A 23,120-nucleotide genomic window follows, 5' to 3' on the forward strand; every position below is an offset into this window, starting at 1 on the left:
AAGAGTTCATCACCATGAAACGTTAAAAGGTCTTCTTTAAGAAGATGAAGAAGAAAAGGTAAAAAATGTGAACAATAAAATGGCAATGAATACATAGTCTATCAATAGTTGAACCTAAAAAACAAACTAAATGAACTAGCAAATCAGAAACAGACTCCTGGATGTGAGGCTTGGGTTCAGGGCTCCTTTAAATCCAGAGCCCCTTTAAAACTCAAAATTCCCCTCACCCAACCTCCCCCTCTCCTTCTACCACTTCCCTCACAAAGCCTTTGGTTCTGAGAAATGTCCTTGGGACAAGGCCATCAGGAGGGCCCTGAGGGTTGGGAAAGGGAGACAGTCTGTGACCAAGGTCACAACCCAGGATGTGCTAGTCTGGGCATGTCCAGGTGCAGTAAACACCATGCCAGCAAATGCCTGCAGCAAACCCTATATCAAACACCCCCTTCCTGCAGCTTGGGCTAATGCCACTAGGGTCTCAGCCCCTCTGTTTTGCAGATGCATAAATAAACTTACAGAACTCATCAGGCCTGTATGTCCCTCCTTCTGCCAGCCTAACAATAGATAGAACATTTTGATAGTGGCCAGATGGGAGCAGGGTTGTGGGAATGGGTGAAAAAGGTGAAGGGATTAAGAAGTACAAATTGGTTATTACAGAATATACTCAATAATAGTCTAATAAGTATGTATGGTGCCATGTGGGTACCTACAAATATATGAGATCATTTAACAACCTTTTTTTTCTTAGTCGAACTTAAAACTAATACATAAGTTCTAAATTTTTTAATTGAATTTATTGGGGTGACTTTGGTTAATTATACAGGTTTCGGGTGCACAATTCTATAAGACATCATCTGTATATTGTATTGTGTTTCACTATCCCAAGTTAAGTTTGAAATGATTAGAGTCATATAAGAAGAAATTAAAAATGATTAAAAAGAATGAGAAACCATAAAAATCCCAGCAAATTTCTAAACAACTTAAATAGAATTTTTAAAGTCATTGAGCCTTATGCCCCTGTTGGTATGTCAAATTAGATATTCCACAGAGCCCTCCTATGAAAAACAATTAGATTGAGTACAGTTGTTCAGTAATTCTGTGGAGAAAGTAGCTAATCCTCTATATCAGAATATGCCACAGCACGTGGTGTGCTTTGGCAGAATAATAGTTATCTTAAGATCTGCATCCATATTACCTTCAAGAAAAGCAGAGGACTGGAGTATCAAAAGCTAATGTTAATCCTAAAAGAGAAACATCTATACACAGGTAGTCAAACACAACAAATTTTCATAATGTTGATTCATTATTGTATATGAGATATAAAATCAATCTTTAGAAAGAACTGCTATTCTAGATACTTGCATAATTTATATCACCTAATGCTGTGACAGCAATGTCATAAGATATTTCCATCTAAATCAGGGGTCTCAAACTCAACTCAGCATGTGGGCCGCAGAGCAAGATCACAGCCCTTCGGCAGGCCGCACTAGGTCTACAAAAGGCAACTGTTACGCAACACTTTTCTCACTGCAGTTGAAAACAAAAAAAAATCAGTACAAAATTGTTTGGCGGGCCGATTTTTTTTTTTTTTTTTGTATTTTTCTGAAGCTGGAAACGGGGAGAGACAGACAAACTCCTGCATGCCCCCGACCGGGATCCACCCGGCACGCCCACCAGGGGCGATGCTCTGCCCACCAGGGGGCGACGCTCTGCCCACCAGGGGGCGATGCTCTGCCTGTCCAGGGTGTCGCTCTGTTGCGACCAGAGCCACTCTAGCACCTGGGGCCGAGGCCAAGGAGCCATCCCCAGCGCCCGGGCCATCTTTGCTCCTATGGAGCCTCCGCTGCGGGAGGGGAAGAGAGAGACAGAGAGGAAGGAGAGGGGGAGGGGTGGAGAAGCAAATGGGCACTTCTCCTGTGTGCCCTGGCCGGGATTCAAACCTGGACTTCTGCACGCCAGGCCGACGCCCTACCACTGAGCCAACCGGCTAGGGCCTTAGGGTGAATGATATTTTAGCTTCTGTTTCTGGCACAAGCTAAATGAAATAGCTCATGTAATTGTCTGAAATATGTATCTCGTAGATCCCATGCCTGAGGAGCTGTCTGTCCCTTGAAAGCTAAAGGAACTGGTTTATTCCGGAGACAGAGACACTTAACTTCTGTTCTGGAACCAGTGAACTAGATTCAGGAAATACACAAAAGTTGTCTATTTTTACATGTGCAAATGTTGCAAAATCTTAGACAAAGGCCTTTGGTGACAAGAAAGCTTGAGTTTTCAAAGATGACATAGCAGATGGCACAAGATTTCATCATGCTTCACAGAGCGTCATACAATTTAAAACTTAGGAATTATTTATTTCTCGAATTTTTCATTTAATATTTTTTGGACTGTGATTGATCTTGGGTAACTAAACTGCAGAAAGTAAAACTGCTGGTAAGAGGGACTACTGTACCATTCATGTTTCTGAAGTCTAGTTTATGCGAATAGATGTTAATAAAATTTATCTTTATTTTACTTATAATTTGAAATTTGAATTTTAAAAACTTTAGAACAAAATTAAAGATACACATAGCAAAGAAAAGAGTATTTTAAATGCTCATGTATCACTGTGCTTCAACAGTCATCAGCTGTAATGATTTTTCAAAAAAAATTATATATATTTAAAGTATACAACGTGATTTGATATACATATACCTAATGAAGTTTATTATATCATGTTTTTTTCTATCATATCCTCTAAATGATCTTTCTTTAGATTTTCACAAGAAATATTTTTTCTTTTATTTTTATATGTGTATTTTCTCTTCTAAACTCATCATTGGGGTGAGAAGAATCTGTAGAATTTAGAATTTTTGACTGTCCTTAGACTTAAATTGATAAATTATTTTTGGTTTTTACTTTTCAGGTTACAGGAATTGACTGTTTGTTCAGAAGACAATGTTGATGTTCATGATATAGAACTGTTACAGTATATCAATGTGGATTGTGCAAAATTAAAACGACTCCTGAAGGGTAAGTTTAAATTAATGCTATATTTGAATAATCACTGTGGGTAAAGGTCAGTATTTTGAATGTGTTTTTGTGATGAGCTGGAACATCAAACTGGTTTTAGGCCCTGGCCGGTTGGCTCAGCAGTAGAGCGTCGGCCTGGCGTGCGGGGGACCTGGGTTCGATTCCCGGCCAGGGCACATAGGAGAAGCGCCCATTTGCTTCTCCACCCCCCCCCCCTCCTCTCTGTCTCTCTCTTCCCCTCCCGCAGCCAAGGCTCCATTGGAGCAAAGATGGCCCCGGCGCTGGGGATGGCTCCTTGGCCTTTGCCCCAGGCGCTAGAGTGGCTCTGGTCGTGGCAGAGCGATGCCCCGGAGGGGCAGAGCATCGCCCCCTGGTGGGCAGAGCGTTGCCCCTGGTGGGCGTGCGGGGTGGATTCCGGTCGGGCACATGCGGGAGTCTGACTGTCTCTTCCCGTTTCCAGCTTCAGAAAAATACAAACCTCCCCCCCCCCAAAAAAAAACTGGTTTTTTAATGCAAATATCCCTGTGAAATGGATGATAATACTTCTAGTTTAATAATTTTTGAACCTTTGAAAGCCATAGAGTAGAGAAAATTATAGCTTATATCTTGGCAATGGAAAGTTCCACTTTAACTACAATTTTTACTTTTAATAAAGAAAATAAATGGGTGTTGCTATTTAATGTATTTAGAATTTCATCTCTTAAGGATGGATAGCTATAGGTTTTAGAAATTACTGTTTAGCTTTTAGTGCCAACAGCAGATAGTTTAGCAGAATAACAATTTTATTTCAGAAGATGAAGGAACCAGAAGATTGTGATCTTATGATGAGAGGAGTTGAATCAGAAATCTCATTTCTTTCTTTTAAAAAAAATTTACTGACTTTATTGGGGTGACATTGATTAATAAAATTATACAAGTTTCAGGTGTACAACTCCATAACACATCACCTGTACACTGTAGTGGGTGTTTATCCCCCACAATTCAAGTCCCCCTCCATCACCATCTATCCCCCCATTGCCCTCCTTCACCTCCTCCTCCTCCTCCCTTTTCCCTGTTATCTCCACACTGCTGTCAAGTTTCTATAAGTCCTTTATCCTTTGTTTAATTCCTTCACCTTTTTCAGCCAGCCCCAGATCCCCATCCCCTCTGACAACCATCAGTGAGGAATCTCATTTCTATCACTTCTGTTTTCAGCTGTTATTTACTTACTGACTTTGCAGTATTACAAAGTCTCTTATGCTTTTAGTGCCTAGTTAGGCTTCCTTGTAGGACATGTCAATAGTAGTCCCACATAGGGATATTATAATTCCTCATTTGTGATTATAAATCTTTGGGCAATGCTTTTTATGATTATGTTGATTGAAATAAACTGTCAGAAAGAATTGAATCTTTGTGGTAAGTGAGGAAGTGTTGATATAAATCAAATATCAATGAGCAATATTAATAATTTGAGTATAAATACCTAAATTCATTTCACACAAAATATTTATTCTTAGTTTTATGTAATATTGGATCCTGGCTAACTCAAAAGTGAAATGTTATGAATCACCCTTTTTATTTTATTTTGTATATTGATTAAGGAATTGTCAATAATGTTTTTAATGTTTGACCTAAAAGGAGATTTAGTTATATTAATTTTGAAAACCTCAACAGTTCTTTGATGTAATTTTGAAAATATGTTGTTCAGTTTTCTTAATATTTGCTTTAAACTCAATCACTAGTTCATCAGAGATCTAAAGAGACTATGTCTATATAAATGAATATTGTAAGACTGTGTCCATCTATATTACCCTGGTTCAGAATTTATGATTTTAGGTCATTACCATTATAAAATCAAGCAACAGTTAAATCACTTTTCAGTAACTTTAATAAAGGAAAAAATGAATTTTAACTATCTCATCAAGATTTGGACTGTTGCTTAGCAATTATTTTAGATTATAATGCATCACTCAATTAATAGTTGAACTTTCCAGATTATAGTATCTATCATTAAACATGAGAAGTTTAGGAAGTGAATGATACAATTTAGAGATTTCTGTTTAAAATTTAAGAAATGTAAGTGGGATTTTATGATTTTTCTTAACTTTTTAGAAAAAACTTGAATATAAATCTAGGCCAGGCTGCCCATGAATAGGTATTTGTTTAAAACCTCTCTTTTCTTAGAAATGTGTAATCCATAATAATTAATTGAGATAGTTCTACATGTCCAAGTAAGAGAAACTAAATGTGTGGATAAATGACTGTTTTTATTGTGGTAAGGTATTTCCATCGAATACAGCTTTCTCATGAATATAAATTTAGAGTGTATGCTGATAAATGTGTCAAGTATAAAGCCAATATTAAATTGACTAGCAAAAGATGGCTCTAGGTGACAATGGTAAAAGGAATGGAAATTTTCTGTAAAATGAATAGTAAAAAAAATAATGTGTTTTAAGTTCTGTTCAACAGCATGTTGAGAAACTATGGAAGAAACCATGCCAAGTGCTGGGTTTACAAGGATTAATATCAATAATGTAGTGAATCTGTCCCCATAGAGCTCATGGCCTGGTTGATGAGGCAAAGATTTAATTATCAGATTATTTACAAAGCAATGCGGCAAACTCAAATAGGGTGAGCATAAAGTGAAGGAAGAAATATATATATTTGTTTGTGGAACAAAGAAAGGGAGGTACAAGAGTAGATCAGATTATATTAATAAAAATATAGTAATATTTGTTGCATTTTCAGTATGGTCCACATATCATGCTCTGTAGTTTACATACCTTTTCTTTTCCATCTTCACAGTAACCCTATGAAGCAGGTAGTAGTATTATCATCCCCTGTACAGATGAGGAAATTGAGGTTAGGAGATATTTTTCAGGTCATAGAGTTAGTGAGTAGCAGGGTAAAAATTCAGTTCACATCTGTCCATCTCTAGAGCCAGAGTGCTTAACTCCTACACTGTTGTGTTTATGGCTTATGAGGCTTTAATTTAGTGGCTATTAGAAGTGATGAAAAGGCTTTAAGGTGGGATTAATATTTTATTTTAGATAGGCCATTTTGCTTAAAATTTGCAGGATGGCTTGGTAAAAGGTTATATGAAATTCTGGGACTTAGTTGTGTAGTAATGTGAGTGAAAAATGATGAAGATAGTGGAGGTCTGCATAGAATTTGGGAGTAGGGGGACCAATTTGATTTGATATTTAAGAAGTAGAATATATAGCATTTAATAAATACATCACATAACATCTGGTGATTAATTTAGATATCTACTATTGTAGATAGAGCCATCAAATAAATTTATGAAGAATTTTTAATGCTATGAAAAAGGTTAGGATACTATGTGAAATGAAAAGAATAGGTTTGATAGCTTATATGATCTGTTATGGTAAATATATTTGTTGTTTAGGTGCATACGAAAATGGATGTAAGAAAATTCACCAAACTATTAACTGTGATTGTCTCCGAGTAGTAGAATCATGGATGATGTCTTAAATTTCCCTTAGACTATCTTATACTTTTTGATTTTTGTACAATGACCACGTGTTTTATATTTCTTTCAAAAAGCAAGTTATTAAAAACAAAGGAAGAAAAACACATCAACCTTTGAAGTGAAAGGCATATTTACTTTTTTTTTTATTAATTAAAGCTTCAGGAATATCTGCACATACACATTTACATTCAGGTTAATAACATTAATAGTTTAGCCCAACTTGTGGTGGTGCAGTAGCTAAAATGTTGACCTGGAATGTTGACTGAGATCACTGGTTTGAAACCCTGAACTTGCCTGGTCAAGGCACATACTGGCAGCAACTACTATAAGTTGATGCTTCCCACTTCTCCCTCCTCTTTCTCTTTCTTTCTCTCCATCTCTCTCTCTCCTCTTCTCTCTCTAAAGCCCAATAAATAAAATCTAAAAAAATAGTTTAACTTCAATACAAATTAATGTTAAAGAACTCTTACATTTCAAACATGGTCATATATACATGATGTTCGGAATTCTTTTTTATTTTCTAGATACAGATCTTGATAGTGAATCTGTTGATGGCAGGTGTGTAGCTAGCTTGTCCCAGAACTCATGAAGATAATTGTGTGTCGGACAGATATAGTAGGAGATAAGTGGACGGCTGCAAGACAAGATCTCCATGCTCCTCCATAACTGTATTTAGGTTTTTTGGTAATTTCTAAGGCAGATTGCAAGCTCCTCCATTATTTCACAGCAGCTGGCTATGTCAGAAGTCCCTCCATCTGAGATTGGATGATGATGATGAATGATAATTCCCTACTGCTGGTAGAGGTCCACAAGGTTTGGGACTCTATATTTTGACAGTTCCTTTCTGGTGCAGAAAATGATATGTATATCAGAGCTCTTTAGTTCTTCTGTATCTTTTTGAATATTTCTCCTATTATATTTAAATTTACAACTTAGAAGAGCACATAAACCAAGAAACTGAAAACAATTCACCTGTGACAGAGGTAGCCATGATATCTGACTAGAGTCTTTTCATAGGCTCTTCCTCTGATGAATCAAACTAACTTGTTTGCAGTGAACTAGGCTGCCCCATATCTTGACTGTTCATGCTTACTTTTTATGGAGTTTTGTTTTTAGTGGATATAGCCAGTGAGTTTTTGGTTTAGATTGTTTTTGTCTTAAAATAGCTTACAAATAATCCTGGAACAAAAGTGTTTTCTTTGTTGTTTTTTTAACTAGTAGCTCTGAATTGCATTTATTTTAAATAATTAATCTAGAGTTAATTTTAAATCTTTTTCCCCCCTCAGAAACAGCATTTAAATTTAAAGCCCTAAAGAAGGTTGCACAGTTAGCAGTTATAAATAGCCTGGAAAAAGTAAGTTATAACATCTCTGGTATTAAAATTTTGTTAATTTTTAGCTATAAATGTTGCTTTCTTTATGATTTTGATAATTTTACATTAATTTTTTTGGAAGATGCATTGCAATATGCTTATAAAGGAAATTTGAAGTTTGTGATATAATTGGAGTTGTGTGACATTTTATTTACTATGTTAAGAAAATATCCCTGCTTTTATATAAAAATGTATGTTTTATCATTTGCAGGCATTTTGGAACTGGGTTGAAAATTATCCAGATGAATTTACAAAGCTATACCAAATTCCACAGACTGATATGGCTGGTAAGGATAAGATTGTTTTGTTTGTTTTTGTCTTTTAAACTCTTACTTATGAGGTAAAAACTTAACACTTTTCTTTTTCCTTTTTTTATTTTTAATTTATTAAAAAAATTTTTTTAAGTGATAAGCAGAGAGGCAGATACAGACTCCCACATGCACCCCAACCAGGATCCACCCAGCAAGCCCACTAGGGGCGCAGTGCTCTGCCCATCTGGGGCCATTGCTCTGTTGCTAGGCAACTGAATTATTTTTAATGCCCTAGAGCCAACTTGCTCCACCTGAGCCATAGCTGCCATAGAGAAAGAGAGATAGACAGAGAAGGGAGAAGGGGGAAGGGTGGAGAAACAGATGGCTGCTTCTCCTGTATGCCCTGACCGGGAATCAAACCTGGGACATCCAGACACTGGGCCGACACTCTACTGTTGAGCCAACTGGCAAGGGCAGCTTATCACTTTCCAGGTTTTTTTTTTGTTATTAAGGAACTTTTTCATGTTGTCAACTGATATCAGGTAGGAAATATTATCTTCCTCTTATATTTCTGCGTTAGCCTCAACACTTTCTTTTCCTTGAGCAAATAGATAAAGACATTTGAAATGAAGCGCTACTCTTCAGTTAGAGTTGTGGATGGGATGTTTGATGGCTCTTTATTGTAAAGAAGTACTTTATTGTGCTCTGAGGCTTTATTTTGTATTTAGGGAGGTGTATGTAAAGTAGTACTGTAGTTTTACCTAGAATTCTCCAAACACAACAGCAAGGCAGAGAATACAGATCCCTGAAGCAGTCCATCTTCGCATAAGAGCCTGTTCATCAAGACTAAACAAAGTTTGGCCATTCTAAAATGGGGGTTTTCTAGGATGGATCAAGACAGCTCTTCTAATACATATTGCTTGTCTGCTTGCCTGAATGAATTTGTTTAATTGTTTTAGTGAACTTCCAAGTTTATATTCTAAAAATGTAGCCTTTGGATTTTTGGAAAATGCCAGCCTTTAATTTAATGCAAGAGATTTTCTCACCTAATAATATAATTTAATATTTATATTTTTCACATAGAGTGTGCAGAAAAACTGTTTGACTTGGTGGATGGTTTTGCTGAAAGCACCAAACGTAAAGCAGCAGTTTGGCCACTACAAATCATTCTTCTTATCTTGTGTCCAGAAATAATCCAGGATATATCCAAGGATGTAGTTGATGAAAACAACATGAATAAGGTGAGGAAGGCAAAATTATTTCATATGACCAGATGTGAAGCAGTTTATTTTACTCAAAGTGTATATTACTTCAGGCTTAGCATTCTGTAAGCATGATATTTCAGGGGACCATTTCTAATTATAATCATGTTAGGTCTCTATGTGTGCTGTCCTTATCAGAGACATACTTGTACCTAAATTTATTTGGAGGTAAAATAAATGATACCATTTATTAAAGATTTAAAACAATCCTTAGTTTATTTATTTAACTACAAAAGACGAAATGATACTCTGTCAGTGTTAAGCATAGTTTCTCTTACAGTCACTTGCAAGGGTTGCCCTACTAGCACTCATCACTTTTGTGGTGTATTTGCATCTACTCAGGTATGTGTTCACTCAGTGCTAATGAAATTGTCTAGTAACTCCTCTTAGGTATTTTAGAATAGTTGTCAAAGCATTTATTTGGGTAGGACAGCAGAATACCACATATGCCACTTATAATACAAGTGGCACTATAACAACTAGTAATTCTAATGGCCACTATAATTTTTAAAGGTTAAGACCTGGATATTAATCTTACTGTTTTATTTGAATTTCTGTGTGCCATTTGTTTTGCTAATACATTTTTTTTTTCTTTTGCCGATTTGGGAGAAATACTCTTAGCTGACTAAACATGAAATGGGCTTCTGAATGACTTGCCATAGATGATGTTCAGACTCAGCTGAATGAGTCAATACTTTATAGAAATCTTGGACAGAGAATTTATGCATTGATGAGTAAATAAATGAACTCTGCTCCTTGAGAGTCTGTGTTGCTGTAGTACTCCAGTTAGGTCTGCATCTCACCTTTTCTATTGTGAGGACACCATTGTTCCTGGTAGATTGTTTTGGAGCCCTTCAAAATAGTAATTTTTGTTATTCATTGGGAAAATAAATGTAGGCAAAAAGCTAATATAAATTTAGTAATATTTCAGTGAATTTATATTTTAATAATTCTTAATAATTACAACTATATTTTTCCAGGTGTTAATTGATGATTTGTATGTCTTCTGTGAATTTCTCATTTTTACTTAGTTTCTCTTTGTAAACTTTGTGGGTTTTTGTTTTGTTGCTATTTAGATATTTCAAACATGTATGTATTCAACTTAGTCTTGCTTTTTTTTTTTTTTGGTCTCCTAGCTTTTTTTGTCAGACTTCTCCCTGAGGTTTATATTTATTCATTTTATTGAGGTACAATTTATGTGCCATACAATTTACCCTTTTAAATTGTACAGTAAGGGGTTTTTAATACATTCACAAAGTTGTGCAGCCATCACCATATCTAATTACAGAACATTTTCATCGCCCCACAAAGAAAGCGCGTACCCACGAGCAGTTACTCTTTGTTCCCAGCTCACCCCAGCCTCTGGCAGCACAGATCTACTCTTTGTCTCTGGATTTGCCTCTTCTGGACATTTTGTATAAATGGAATTACATAATATGTGACTTTTGTGTCTGGAACTTCCCAAGATATTTTGAAATAGACTTTTACAATTTTCTCTAGTCCATTTTTAGGTTATAAAATTTAGATTTTTAAATCTTTCTGGATTTTAAACAGTATTATTTATTTTTTATGTATTCTCTCTTCTAGTCACATTTCTTATGAATGAGCCAGTGTTAATGGTTGATATGTACCCTTCCATTCAAAACTACTTGTTTGTACAAACATTAATATGAAAATAAACATACATATATAGGGTGGTGGTTGATTTTTTTCCTCTTATTTTCTATTCTCCATTTATCTTTGCTCTGAATCTTTATTATCTTCTAGCTCTAGGTTTTGTTTGCTGTTTTTCTAGTTTTTTAAGGTATACAGTTAAGTTACTGATTAGAGAACTTTCTTTTTTAATGTGAGAGTTTCCAAGTATAAATTCTTAGCACTGCTTTCACTATATCTCGTAAGTTTTATAGTAGTTGTATTTTCATGTTAATTTATCAAGCTATTTCCTAATTTCCTTTGTGATTTTTTTCTTTAAATAATGATGTTTAATTTTCACTTATCTGTGAATTTTCTAGTTTTCCTTCTGCCGTTAGGGTTTCTAGTTTCATTTCATTGTGATCAGAAAAGATATTTTGTATTATTTTAATCTTTTAAAATATGTTAAGATTTGTTTTGTTGCCTAACATCTGGTCTGTTCTGGACATTGTTCCTTGTGTACTTGAGAAGAATGTATATTTTGCTGCTGTTTGGTGAGTTTAGCTTTTGACATGTTGTGCTTGCGAATACACGTAAGTGGAGATACGAACTTTTCTTTTAGGGGAAAAGCCAAAGGAAGAAATGTGTTAGTACAAGGAAGGTTTGAGATCACAAGAAAAGATACCTTTTGTGAGGAATAGAATTTATAGCAATAGATCAGCCTTAGGTATATTCTTAGAAGGCTGAAGGTTGAATATATTGTGGAGTTTTAAATAAAAATGAACAGTTTGGCATAGACCATAACCAAGACAGTATAATAATTAGAAATTAAAGATAAAAAAGGGAATATGATTAGCCGAATTCTGGGTTGAGAAGTCAACTACCTTGTTTGGAAAGGATTGTTTCTTATGTTTCTTTAATAATTCAACAAAGAACATGAAGAAAAGATTCTGCTTTCTGTTTTTTGGATTTGAGAAATATTTAAATGACAGCTACTTAAATTGAGAAATTAAAACCCACAGATATTATATATTTTTAGAGTTCTTAGAGGCTGATAATTTGCTACTCAATTAGATAAATCTGAAATGGAGAAACTTCCTATATTATTTTTTCCCTCTATTTGAATTCTCTAGAAGTTGTTTCTGGACAGTCTGCGGAAAGCCCTCGCTGGCCATGGTGGGAGCAGGCAGCTGACTGAAAGTGCTGCAATTGCCTGTGTGAAACTGTGTAAAGCGAGTACCTATATCAATTGGGAAGACAACTCCGTTATCTTCCTACTTGTTCAGTCCATGGTGGTAGATCTTAAGGTAACATGCTTAGTATTTCTTTACTGTAAGCTTTAAGAAAATTAAATGAGAAATAAACTTCAAGTATAAGTATTAAACTAAATCATTGTCGAAGATCATAGCTAACACTCAAGTTGTGAGTCTTCTTTGATAATTATTCACAGGACCTGCTTTTGTTGTTACTACGTTCCTCGGGCCAAATAAAGTGATGTAGAATAAGAAGAAAACAATTAACCAGTTTTCTTAAATTAGCCTAAGTATTCAGACTTAGTTTTAAAATAATATATAAATTAGGACCTAAAAGGAATTCTGTATGGTTATAGTAAGAATTTTATCAGACCGATGAACCACAATATTAGTGCTTCGTGCTTCTTTGACTACTGACTGTTCCTGCCATCTGTGTGGATGAGAATTTGTTATTTTAAATACTAGTAAAAGAAACACCGCATGACTGTTTAAGGTTTTTGTTTTCTTTTGGGATTTTCATAGAACCTGCTTTTTAATCCAAGTAAACCATTCTCAAGAGGCAGTCAGCCTGCTGATGTGGATCTCATGATCGACTGCCTTGTTTCTTGCTTTCGTATAAGCCCTCACAACAACCAACACTTTAAGGTAAGCATTGCCTTTCATTCAGTTATATTTATTGATGTTATTGATCCTTTATCAATGTGAAAAGACTAGAAAAATGAATAGGTTACACTTGCACTGGTATTGCTCAATATTATATACCATTGTTAATTTCAAGACCTTACAAATTCTATTTTTTAAAAAATCTTTGTTTTTCCTTTTGCCCTTATTTGTGTTACTGAATATTTTTCTCACAGAAATAAACTATTTTTTCCTTTCCTCTGTAGATCTGCCTGGCTCAGAATTCCCCCTCTACATTTCACTATGTGCTGGTCAACTCCCTCCATCGAATCATCACTAATGTAAGTCCAAAAGGTATTGCTAAATCACTTAAACTTTTCTCTTTTTTTCTCTATTTCTTTTTAAGAAAGATGTTCTTCATTTGCAGAAGATTCTGAATTTAGATGTATGATATAGGGAGATTTCTCTCAAGTGGTTATTTATATCTAGTAACTTAAATACAATTGTATTTTTATATTCAATCTTGACCTGAGAGCCCTCATTGGAGAAGGGGGAGTTAATAGGGTACTTGGGTACTTCAGTAAGATAAAGCCCAAAACATTTTACGTATTTGGATCCAAAGTCCTTGAGAACAGTGCCACTGAAAATGTAATTTAACATTTTCATCCCAAAGCATATCACATATTGTTTTAATATTCTTAGCTTTTCCAAGTCAGGTGACAAGTAAGTCACCTTACTATTTAAGTTAAAAGTAGTAGTTATTTATGTTGTAGGCCAGGATGGCACATTAAAAAAATGGTGAGACCGCCTGGCCTGTAGTGGCGCAGTGGATAGCATCGACCTGGAACGCTGAGGTTGCTGGTTCAAAACCCTGGGCTTGCCGGGTCAAGGCACATATGGGAGTTGATGCTTCCTGCTCCTCCCCCACTTTTCTCTCTCTCTCCTCTAAAATGAATAAATAAAATCTTTAAAAAAATGATGAGACCATATTTGATTGTACTTTTTAATCTTCCTTAAATAAGTGAAATATTAACACTTAAAAAGAAGTGTTTACATGTTACAAAACCATATCAGAAAAAATAAGCAAATTCATTGAAAGGCACTTGTGAAACCTTCAACTCTGATATGAATATATTCAATAGAAAGAGTGAAACATTAGATTTGGACCGTAGACTTACACATACAGATCAATAGAACAGAACAGAGAAACCAGAAATAAACCCATGTTGTTATGGTCAATTAATGACAGAGGAGGCAAGTATATACAATGGAGTAAAGACAGTCTCTTTAATAAATGTTGTTGGGAAAATTGGACAGGTACATGCAAAAAAATTAAACTAGACCACCAAATTGAACTAAAAAGCTTTAACACAGCAAAATACACCATTAACAAAATAAAAAGACAGCCCACTCTATGGAAGAACATATTCACTGATATGTCTGATATGAGATTAATAACCAAAATTTATAAAGAATTCATAAAACTTAACACTAGGCAGGTAAACAATCCAATTCAAAAATGGGAAAATGCCTGACCGGGTGGTGGTGTAGTGGATAAAACGTCAGATGGGGATGCTGAGGTCCCAGGTTCAAAACCCCAAGGTTGCTGGCTTGAGTGTGGGCTCATCCGGCTTGGGGTTGCTGGCTTGAGTGTGGGATCATAGACATGACCCCAAGGCCACTGGCTTGAGCCCAAGGTCACTGGCTTAAGCAAGGGGTCACTGGCTCAGCTGCAGCTCTGTGGTCAAGGTACATATGAGAAAGCAATCAATGAACAACTAAGGTACTGCAACTATGAGTTGATGCTTCTCATCTGTTTATTCCTGTCTGTCTGACCCTGTCTGTCTCTCCTTCCCTCCCTCCATTTCTACTTCTCTCTCTCTCTCTCTCTCTCTCTCTCTCTTTCACTCTCACTTTAAAATAAAAATATGGGCAGGCCTGACCATGGTGGCGCAGTGGATAAAGCGTCGACCTGGAACGCTGAGGTCGCTGGTTCGAAATCTGGTTTGCCTGGTCTAGGCACGTGTGGGAGTTGATGTTTTCTGATCCTCCTCCTTTTTCTCTCTCTCTCTCCCCTCTCTAAAATAGATAGATAGATAGATAAATTATTAAAAAGGCAAAGGACCTGAATAGACACTTCTCCAAAAAGGACATACAGATGGCCAACAGGCATATGAAAAAATGCTCAAAGTCACTAATCATTAGAGAAATGTAAATTAAAACCACAGTGAGATATCTTTTGCCAGAATGGCTATCATTAACAAATCAAAAAAAAAGTGCTGGTGAGGGCTTAGAGAAAAGGGAACTCATCTGCTCTTCTGGTGGGAATGCAGACTCATGCTGCCATGGTGGAAAACAGTATGGTGTTTCCTCATAAACTTAAAAATGGGACTGCTGTATGACCCAGCTATTCCACTTCTAGGAATATATCCTAAGAATCCTAAAATACTAATTGAGAAGAAGATATGCACCCCCATGTTCATTGCAGTGTTGTTTACAATAGTAAGATCCAGAAACAGCCCAAGAGTCCATCAGTGGACGAGTGGATAGAAAGGCTGTGGTACATTTACACAATGGAGTACTATGTGGCCATAAGAAAGAAGGAAATCTTAATTAACCTTTTGCGATAGTCTGGATGGACCTGGGGATTATTATGCCAAATAAAATAAGCCAGGCAGAGAAATACACGTACCATATGATCTCACTTATATGTGGAATCTAATGAACATAATAGACTGAGGAACAAAATAGAAACAGAGGTAGGGTGAGAGGGAACAGATGGACACCTACCAGTGGGAAGGGGGAAGAGGGGACGGGATCAAAGAAAGTGAAGGGATTGACCAGAATCATATACATGTAACATATATACAGACAGCAGGGTAGCAATAGCTAGAGGGAAAGGGTTGTGGAGGTAGGGGGAGGGGCAGAAAAGGGAGGAAAGAGACTTTGCATGGGGCACTGGGGCAGCACGATGAGGGATGTAGAGGCTGTTATGTTGAGTGGGACACATGACACCATGTTAATACAATAAATTTTAAAAAAGAAAGGCAAGAACCCAGAGAGGAAAGCTTTGGTCATCTTTGTCCTACAGACATTTTCCCAACCCCAGGGAATTTGTACAAGGATTCCTTGTCCTTATGGGGTAGACTGACAGTAGACAAAATCCAGCCTTTCATATAGAGAGACTAACAGACATAGTGTCTCAACATAAACCTGAGAAACCAAAATCAATGAAAAAATACCTTCCACATGTCTAGAGAAAAGAAGAATCATTCAATTATACATCCAGAGAAAAATATCTTTCTGGTGAGTAAAATGTAAAAAAAATTAGACTAAAAATAGAAGGGGCTTGACAAACACCAGACCCTTGCCCAGAGAAATTCTCCAGGATGTACTTCAAACAAAAGAAAGTGACTCTAGTTGGAAAGTCAGAGATAAAGAATGGAATGATAAAGCAGTAAATAAAACATTTGACTGTATAAAATAATAACAGCATCTTCTGTTATAAAAAAGAACAGTATGTCCAAAAAAAAAAATCCTGTTCTTCTGATTATGAAGTCATGTTTTGAAGGTTCTCAAGTGTTATTTACCATAGCTCCACTTTTATCTATTTATATTATAGATATAATCACATGTATGTAAATTGGCTAACTTACCCATTTTCCTCCTTTCAAAAGAACTTTAGTCATTGATGACTTAGGTGTATTTGTCCTCTTTATTATCATCAGATTACATTTTAACAGCGAGTTAAAAATACATCTTCATCTTTATTTGCCTTGGATTCTGTTGGGTTAAAGGAAAGTCTGCCCAAATTTTCTTTTATCCATTTCTGCAGGGGTAAAATAACTATTAATAAAGCTGCTTAGTGACACATTTAATTTTTTCATGGGGTACTAGTAGCATTTTGGACAGGACAATCCTTTTCAGGGCTGCTTTGTGCGAAGCAAGATGTTTAGCATCACTGGTCCGTATTTCATTAAAATGCTATTTCTGCCACTTCCCTCTTCCCACACCCAGACATTATGAACAAGAAATTGCCTGAAGGAATACTACTTCCCTCAGTTGAGTACCAGTGAGTTAAATTACAGGTAGGAGTAACATTAAATACAATTTGTCCCAAAAGGGATAGTTCAATGAATCTAATTGCAGATAAGTTATGTTTGTATTAAAAACTTGAAAATTTTTTACTTTTACCAATGTAATGAGACAGTACAGTGTACCCTCAGGGTTTGCTTTCAAGGCCATTAGGAAAAAAAAGATCATTTCCCCCTCAATTTTATGTGTAGTTCAGAAATAAAGTATTACTCCCCCTCACCCTTTGGCTTATAATACTAAAAACGTTTCATTTATTAGAGTGGATAATTTTACATAAATGCTTAAAACTTGTATTTAATAAATCCAAGTGTGTACTTTTTGGATATTTTATGGCTAGTTACTTTAATTGTAAAATATTTTTGTCTACAATTGAATATATAGAGCACTTTCAAGCATGGACTTGGCACTGCTGTAAGTGGCTGAGCTGCTCTGTGGGTTAAAGCATGCCTGGAGCGGTACTTCATGCATGCCTCTGTGTGGACGGTGAAGTGGTCGTGCATCCTCCTGTACTCTTAACGGGTACTGCATGTGTGAAGGTGGAGTGTGTCTGTATCAGAAGTCACATCAATAGGACATTTATTTTTATAAATAAAGACCTATCTTGACTCATTTTAAAAATATTAAGCATCAGTAACCTTTCAATGACTAGCTTAAAAAGGAGTATAAATTTGATGTATAGAGTATCTTTTAAAGTTATACCTTTGATAATGATACATTATAATTATAGATTGCCTGATAAATTGTTTCTTTTTGTTTTTTTTTTAACTCTTTGGTTTGAGGCTAATAGATACTGAATCTGAAGTACACTGACCAAAAGGACTGTTTGTAATGCAAATAGGTAAATTTGTGGAACTGATTATTATAGAATCTCACTGGAGACAGGGATGAAAATATTTTCTCTTGAAATCACTTGAAAATTTTCTTAGACATTAGACTCCTATTCTTAAATTCATTTATAGTGTGAGATTTCCTTTTAAATGATTTTTGGTTCAATACACCTCATAAATTTTTTTCTTCCATGGTTTTTTAGCCAATTCATAGATTAAAAAAAATACTACTACATTCTTATATAAAAGTTTTACTGGTGTGTTTTGAGAGTTTATTTAGGAGTAGTAATGGTGTTTGCAGTTTTGTTTTTGCTTTTGTGAAACATACTCATACTTGTTCATAAGTACAGTGTTTAGATCTAAAAGATTACACTGTTTCTTCTGAAGAAATCTGAAAGTCTGTTCACTATTTGAAAATTATTATAATGTAAGCTTTCATCAGTTTCTAAAACGGTACTCTTAGTACTGTCACCTTTCTTATTATGGCATGTCATAAGAGATAAATTGTAGTTACAAGATCTGTGTTAAGTTCTTACTCTTCATAAGCTTCTTTTAGGCTAAATTAGATATATTGTTATAATTGGGAAATTAAGGAAATAAAATATACCTATATGAACCAAATATCTTAGTCATCAATGGAACATGCTAAAGCTGGTGTAGTATTTAGTATTCTGTTTTTTCCTTTTGGCAATTTATTGTAGTTTATTATGGATAGTTCAGATATTGCGAACGAAGTGGGCTCTTTCTCCTGAGAGGTTTGGTTGAAGAAATTATTTTCAAGGCATTTGAGAATTTATATAATCTCTTGAAGTACTGCCACATAGTTTGATCAGATTTTAAAAGTATTGACATTTGTTTGGTTATAAACAATGTTTTCAAGGAAAAAAAAGGAATGGCTACTTTAACTGACTAGTTTTAGAAAGTACACATTTAGTAACTGCTTCAAACAAAAAATTTTGCCAACTACATGATTTCTAGTTTTTAGTGCCTGTTTGAAAGTGTATCTAACATTTACTTTAAAATGAATTAATTTATAAATTATGAAATGTAGAAGTTATGAAAATCACCAAATCTTGTTAAAATTGTTTTATGGCATCACAATACAATTTCAGTAGCTATCAAAATGGCTCTAATTTGAATGAATATATGTACCCCTATATTCACTGAAAAATTATTTACTATAGCCAAGATCTGGAAACCCAAGTGCCCATCAGTAGATGAGTGGATAAAAAAAGCTGTGGTATACTTATACAGTTGAATACGACTTGGCCATAAAATAAAAGGAAATCTTGCCTTAAAAATTTTTTTTAATGTTTATTTTATTAATTTTTAGAGAGAGGAAGGGAGAGGAAGAAAGAGAAGGACAGGAACATCGATCTGTTTCTGTATGTGCCCTGACTGTGAACTGGCAATCTCTGTACTTTAGGACAATGCTCTAACAAACTGAGCTATTGGCCAGGGCGAAATCTTACCTTTCATTACAGCATAGATAGACCTGAAGAATATTATGCTAAGTGAGCTAAGCCAGTCAGAGAAAGACAAATATTCTGTGATCTCACTTTTATGTGGAATCTAATAAATGAGATAACTTAAAAAACTAAATAGAAGCAGAAGCATAGATACATAGAAGAGACTGACAGCTATCAGAGGGTAGGGCTGTTGTGGGGCTGTGTGAAAAAATGATGAAGGGATTAAGCAAAAAAGAAAAATATGTGTATGCTTGAGTGCGCATGCATGCACGCGCGAGCGAGCGCGCGCGCACACACACACACACACACTCACCCCAGTATGGTGATACCCAGAGGGAAAATGGGGTGGGGGGAGGTGGAAGAGTGCAAAGGGGGATAAATGGGAGCAAGAAAATTTATTTTGGGTGATGGGCGCACAATGTATTATGCAGATGATGTTTTGTTGAGGTGTACACTTGAAACCTGTATGGTTGTTAACCAGTGTCACCCCAATAAACTCAATAGAAAAAGACAATTTCAGTAGGATGTTATATGGAATGCACATCTCTTTATAATCAGTTTCTGACAAGATATTTTGGGGTCAGTAGAATGAGGAGGACCCTTATCTAAATGTATTTTATGATTGTTGAGCCTTTTTTATTTTAAACTGATTAATGCAAGCTATATTATTAGTAAATATATGGAAATCATACTATATTGATGACCAAACTGACCAAAGTTTAAAGAATCCATTATAGAACAAACTAAAACTTGATCATTTGTTAAGAATTAGCTTAAATAAAGAGTTGAGGGAAAAGCAAAAAAAACCGTATTATCTCCAAAAATGTATTTGTTTCCTTACCATTGTAGAGTCCCTCCCTTCCTCAGTGTAGTTCAGTATTCAAATTGAGTATTCTAGGTTGGTTGTATAATATCCTATTGAGTAAATGCAGTTTGTAATTTAGAGTTTTAGGTTAAAGTGATTATAAATTGATGCCACTGAAAACATTCTGAGAATTATGGATGAAGAAATTAAATGTTGAGAATTAAACTACCTTAGTTTTGAATAAGAAGGAGCCTGTGAATAGTATGTGAAGGTATTAAACCCCCCTTCTTTACTAGTTCAGTTCTTTCAGGTGTTTTCAATAGCAGGAGTATTACAAATTGCAAGCCTATGTTTTAAGTCATTGTATTCCTTACATACTCTCCATATGTGAAATTTCATCTGGTCATTTATGTGGTAACTGATAGACTTTATAGTTTTAGTGATTTTCACAATTGTCACTTTTTGTAATATAGTAATTAATTAATTTTAACATAAAAGTTAAAGATATACTTTCAGATAAATTAGGCATTGCAAACTAGAATCAAAACTAAACTGGTTAAGTCAAAATTAAAAATATTACATAAAAAGTTGTTTTTTAAAAATATTTAGCTATGATTGGTTTGTCTTTGTGGTGATCATTAATTAGTCTTTTCGTGTATTGTACCTTCACTGCATATTAGTTTAAGATTATAGGTTTACTAATGCCTTTATCTCATTTACTGATTTTATGTTGTAATTATCATTGTTTGTAAGCATATAAGTAATTGTTTTCTACATATTTCTTCAACGTGTGTTGAACCACTAATCTTTTTAAAAGTTTTGATAATCACATTCTTACCTGGGAAAATACGTACTATATATGCATATGTTTCTGAAATGTATAAAACATTAAACTTACAAAAGAAGATTGGCTACAAATTAGCTCTGTGAAGACTTTTTCAAATTCATTAACTTATCAATGAGAAGAGACAATTTGTATGCCATGAAGCAGATAATTTGTCTCATGTTTGTTATTATATTTTTAAATAGATGTATGGTTCAAATTAAAGATATTATTTGAAGACATTGGAAATCATGGTGTGTGTTTGCATGATCTTAGAAAGTTTCTTACAAAAGGATAAAACATAGACTGCAGTAATAACCAGAGCATATAACTCATGTAAATTTGTACTTTTTCTTTCGTTTGGTCTCTGTCCAGTCTGCATTGGATTGGTGGCCTAAGATTGATGCCGTATATTGTCACTCAGTGGAACTTCGAAATATGTTTGGTGAAACACTGCATAAAGCAGTGCAGGGCTGCGGAGCACATCCAGCAATGCGAATGGCGCCAGTAAGATTAATCATGAATTTTGAATCACATCTTCTTCCTATTGCATTTTCAATATCTTTATCCCATTCCTTTATTCAATGTCTTTTTCCCTGTTTTAATTATTGTAGAAAATCCAATGTATCCCTACTGTTCTGTAAGTATTGTGATATGTTGTATACTGCAGTGTTGCTACAATACTAGTTTGTGATGTTGGTTTTTTACTATTTCAGTGAGTTGGACTTGTTTTTCTTACAGAAATTTTCTCACAAATGCTGTTAAAATCTTAATGTCAATTTTTTTCCTTTAATTTTTTCTTATGAATCACAATAATTTGATTAGCTCTTCATCTTTTGGGGTTAAGTAGGGGAAGCTGACTTCTGGGTTAGAGTGAATGTTCCTATTAATGCACATTTTACCATTGGATGCTGAGTATCACACATAGGAATATAGAAATAAAATTTTAAGTTTGTACTTGAAATAAAAATAATTCAGCAAATGTGCTTTGAGCATTTAAAAACTGATAGGCACTTTGATACTGAAGTTTGACTGTATTTAAACTTAATAAAAACAGACTTTTCAAATTAGGTATACTAACAAATTAGTACTTAAAAAAATTTTTTAATGTATTGATTTTAGGAAGAGAGAGAACATTGATTTATTGTTCTCTTATTTATGCATTTATTAGTTGCCTCTTGTATATGCCCCGACCAGGGATTGAACCCGCAGCCTTGGTGTATTGGGACGACTCTCTAACCAACTGAGCTACCTGGCCAGGGAAAATTAGTACTCTTAATATGGAATTTTAAAACTCATGGGGAATCTATTTAAACAGACATAGGTTTGTAGAAGTCATATATTGCTATTAATGTATAGCAAGAGAATTATACATGGCAACTCTTGACATTGATTGGTGGTGCTTTGTCTTCTGCTTCTTATTTTCTATTCTTATTGGCTGCTGTCGCTCACATGATCAGATGCCAACCAGTCACTGTTTTGCATGGCAGTGGGCTTCTGTGGCTGTAAGTATGATCCATTGTAACTACCTCAGAAAAGTCCTTGGTTTCTTTGACTTTTCTGTGCTTAGTTACCATCATAGTCACAACATGTCATTTCAAATGAAAATGTAGCATGTTTTGACCTGTTGATTTTATCGGGTAAACTAGCCACTTCACACTTAGAAGATAATTTAAACAGCTTCTTCCTTGGCATGTCTCTCTTTTTTCCAAGTTTCTTTAGTCAATAAATTATTTTGGTTTTGTATAGTTTTAGTTCACTCTTATCCAGTTGTCAGTAGTTGTTGTGGAGGATTGTTTATCTTAGATGTTCAAATAGAGAAGTTTGCTATGCCATATGTTTGGGGATTACTACAGCCAAAAGAACATGACAATGATGCTTTATTAAATAAAATTCGAGGTTATTTTAGTTGACTTTTTGTAAATGCCAAGTATTTAATTTTTTAAGGAATTAAAATTTTAATCCAAGTATATGGTGAACATCAGTAATGGCTATATTATTTAACTAGATATCATTTAAAAAATTTTTAGAAAGTGATTTGCAATTTATTGTTTAAAAATTATTTACTGACCTATTTAATCATTTCAGATATCTTCTGCAAAATTATAACTTTATTTGACTTTTTGTTTTAAGTTTTCTACCTTTTCTGGTAGAAAATTAATGGCCTCCAATAATACAAATTGGTGGAAAGTTAATACTTGTAATTTAACTTCAATATCGAGTTTACCA

At 34.8% G+C, this 23,120-nt stretch overlaps 1 protein-coding gene and 1 pseudogene across 5 annotated transcripts in view; one reads left to right on the forward strand and one right to left on the reverse strand.

Annotated features, from left to right (window-relative positions):
- The window catches only part of NF1 (neurofibromin 1), a 238,987-nt gene that overhangs the window by 51,069 nt on the left and 164,798 nt on the right, over positions 1–23,120 (forward strand). For all 5 annotated transcript variants that reach the window (XM_066363768.1, XM_066363764.1, XM_066363767.1 and 2 more), the window contains 8 exons: positions 2,903–3,009; positions 7,768–7,835; positions 8,065–8,140; positions 9,188–9,345; positions 12,132–12,305; positions 12,774–12,896; positions 13,139–13,213; positions 21,267–21,398. In XM_066363768.1, coding sequence (XP_066219865.1) covers positions 2,903–3,009; positions 7,768–7,835; positions 8,065–8,140; positions 9,188–9,345; positions 12,132–12,305; positions 12,774–12,896; positions 13,139–13,213; positions 21,267–21,398 — 913 coding nt within the window. The remainder of the gene's footprint in view (positions 1–2,902; positions 3,010–7,767; positions 7,836–8,064; positions 8,141–9,187; positions 9,346–12,131; positions 12,306–12,773; positions 12,897–13,138; positions 13,214–21,266; positions 21,399–23,120) is intronic.
- Positions 6,995–7,553, reverse strand: LOC136394368 (cyclin-dependent kinase inhibitor 3 pseudogene; annotated as a pseudogene).

This window comes from Saccopteryx leptura, chromosome 2, assembly GCF_036850995.1.
Source record: "Saccopteryx leptura isolate mSacLep1 chromosome 2, mSacLep1_pri_phased_curated, whole genome shotgun sequence".
NCBI lineage: Eukaryota > Metazoa > Chordata > Mammalia > Chiroptera > Emballonuridae > Saccopteryx > Saccopteryx leptura.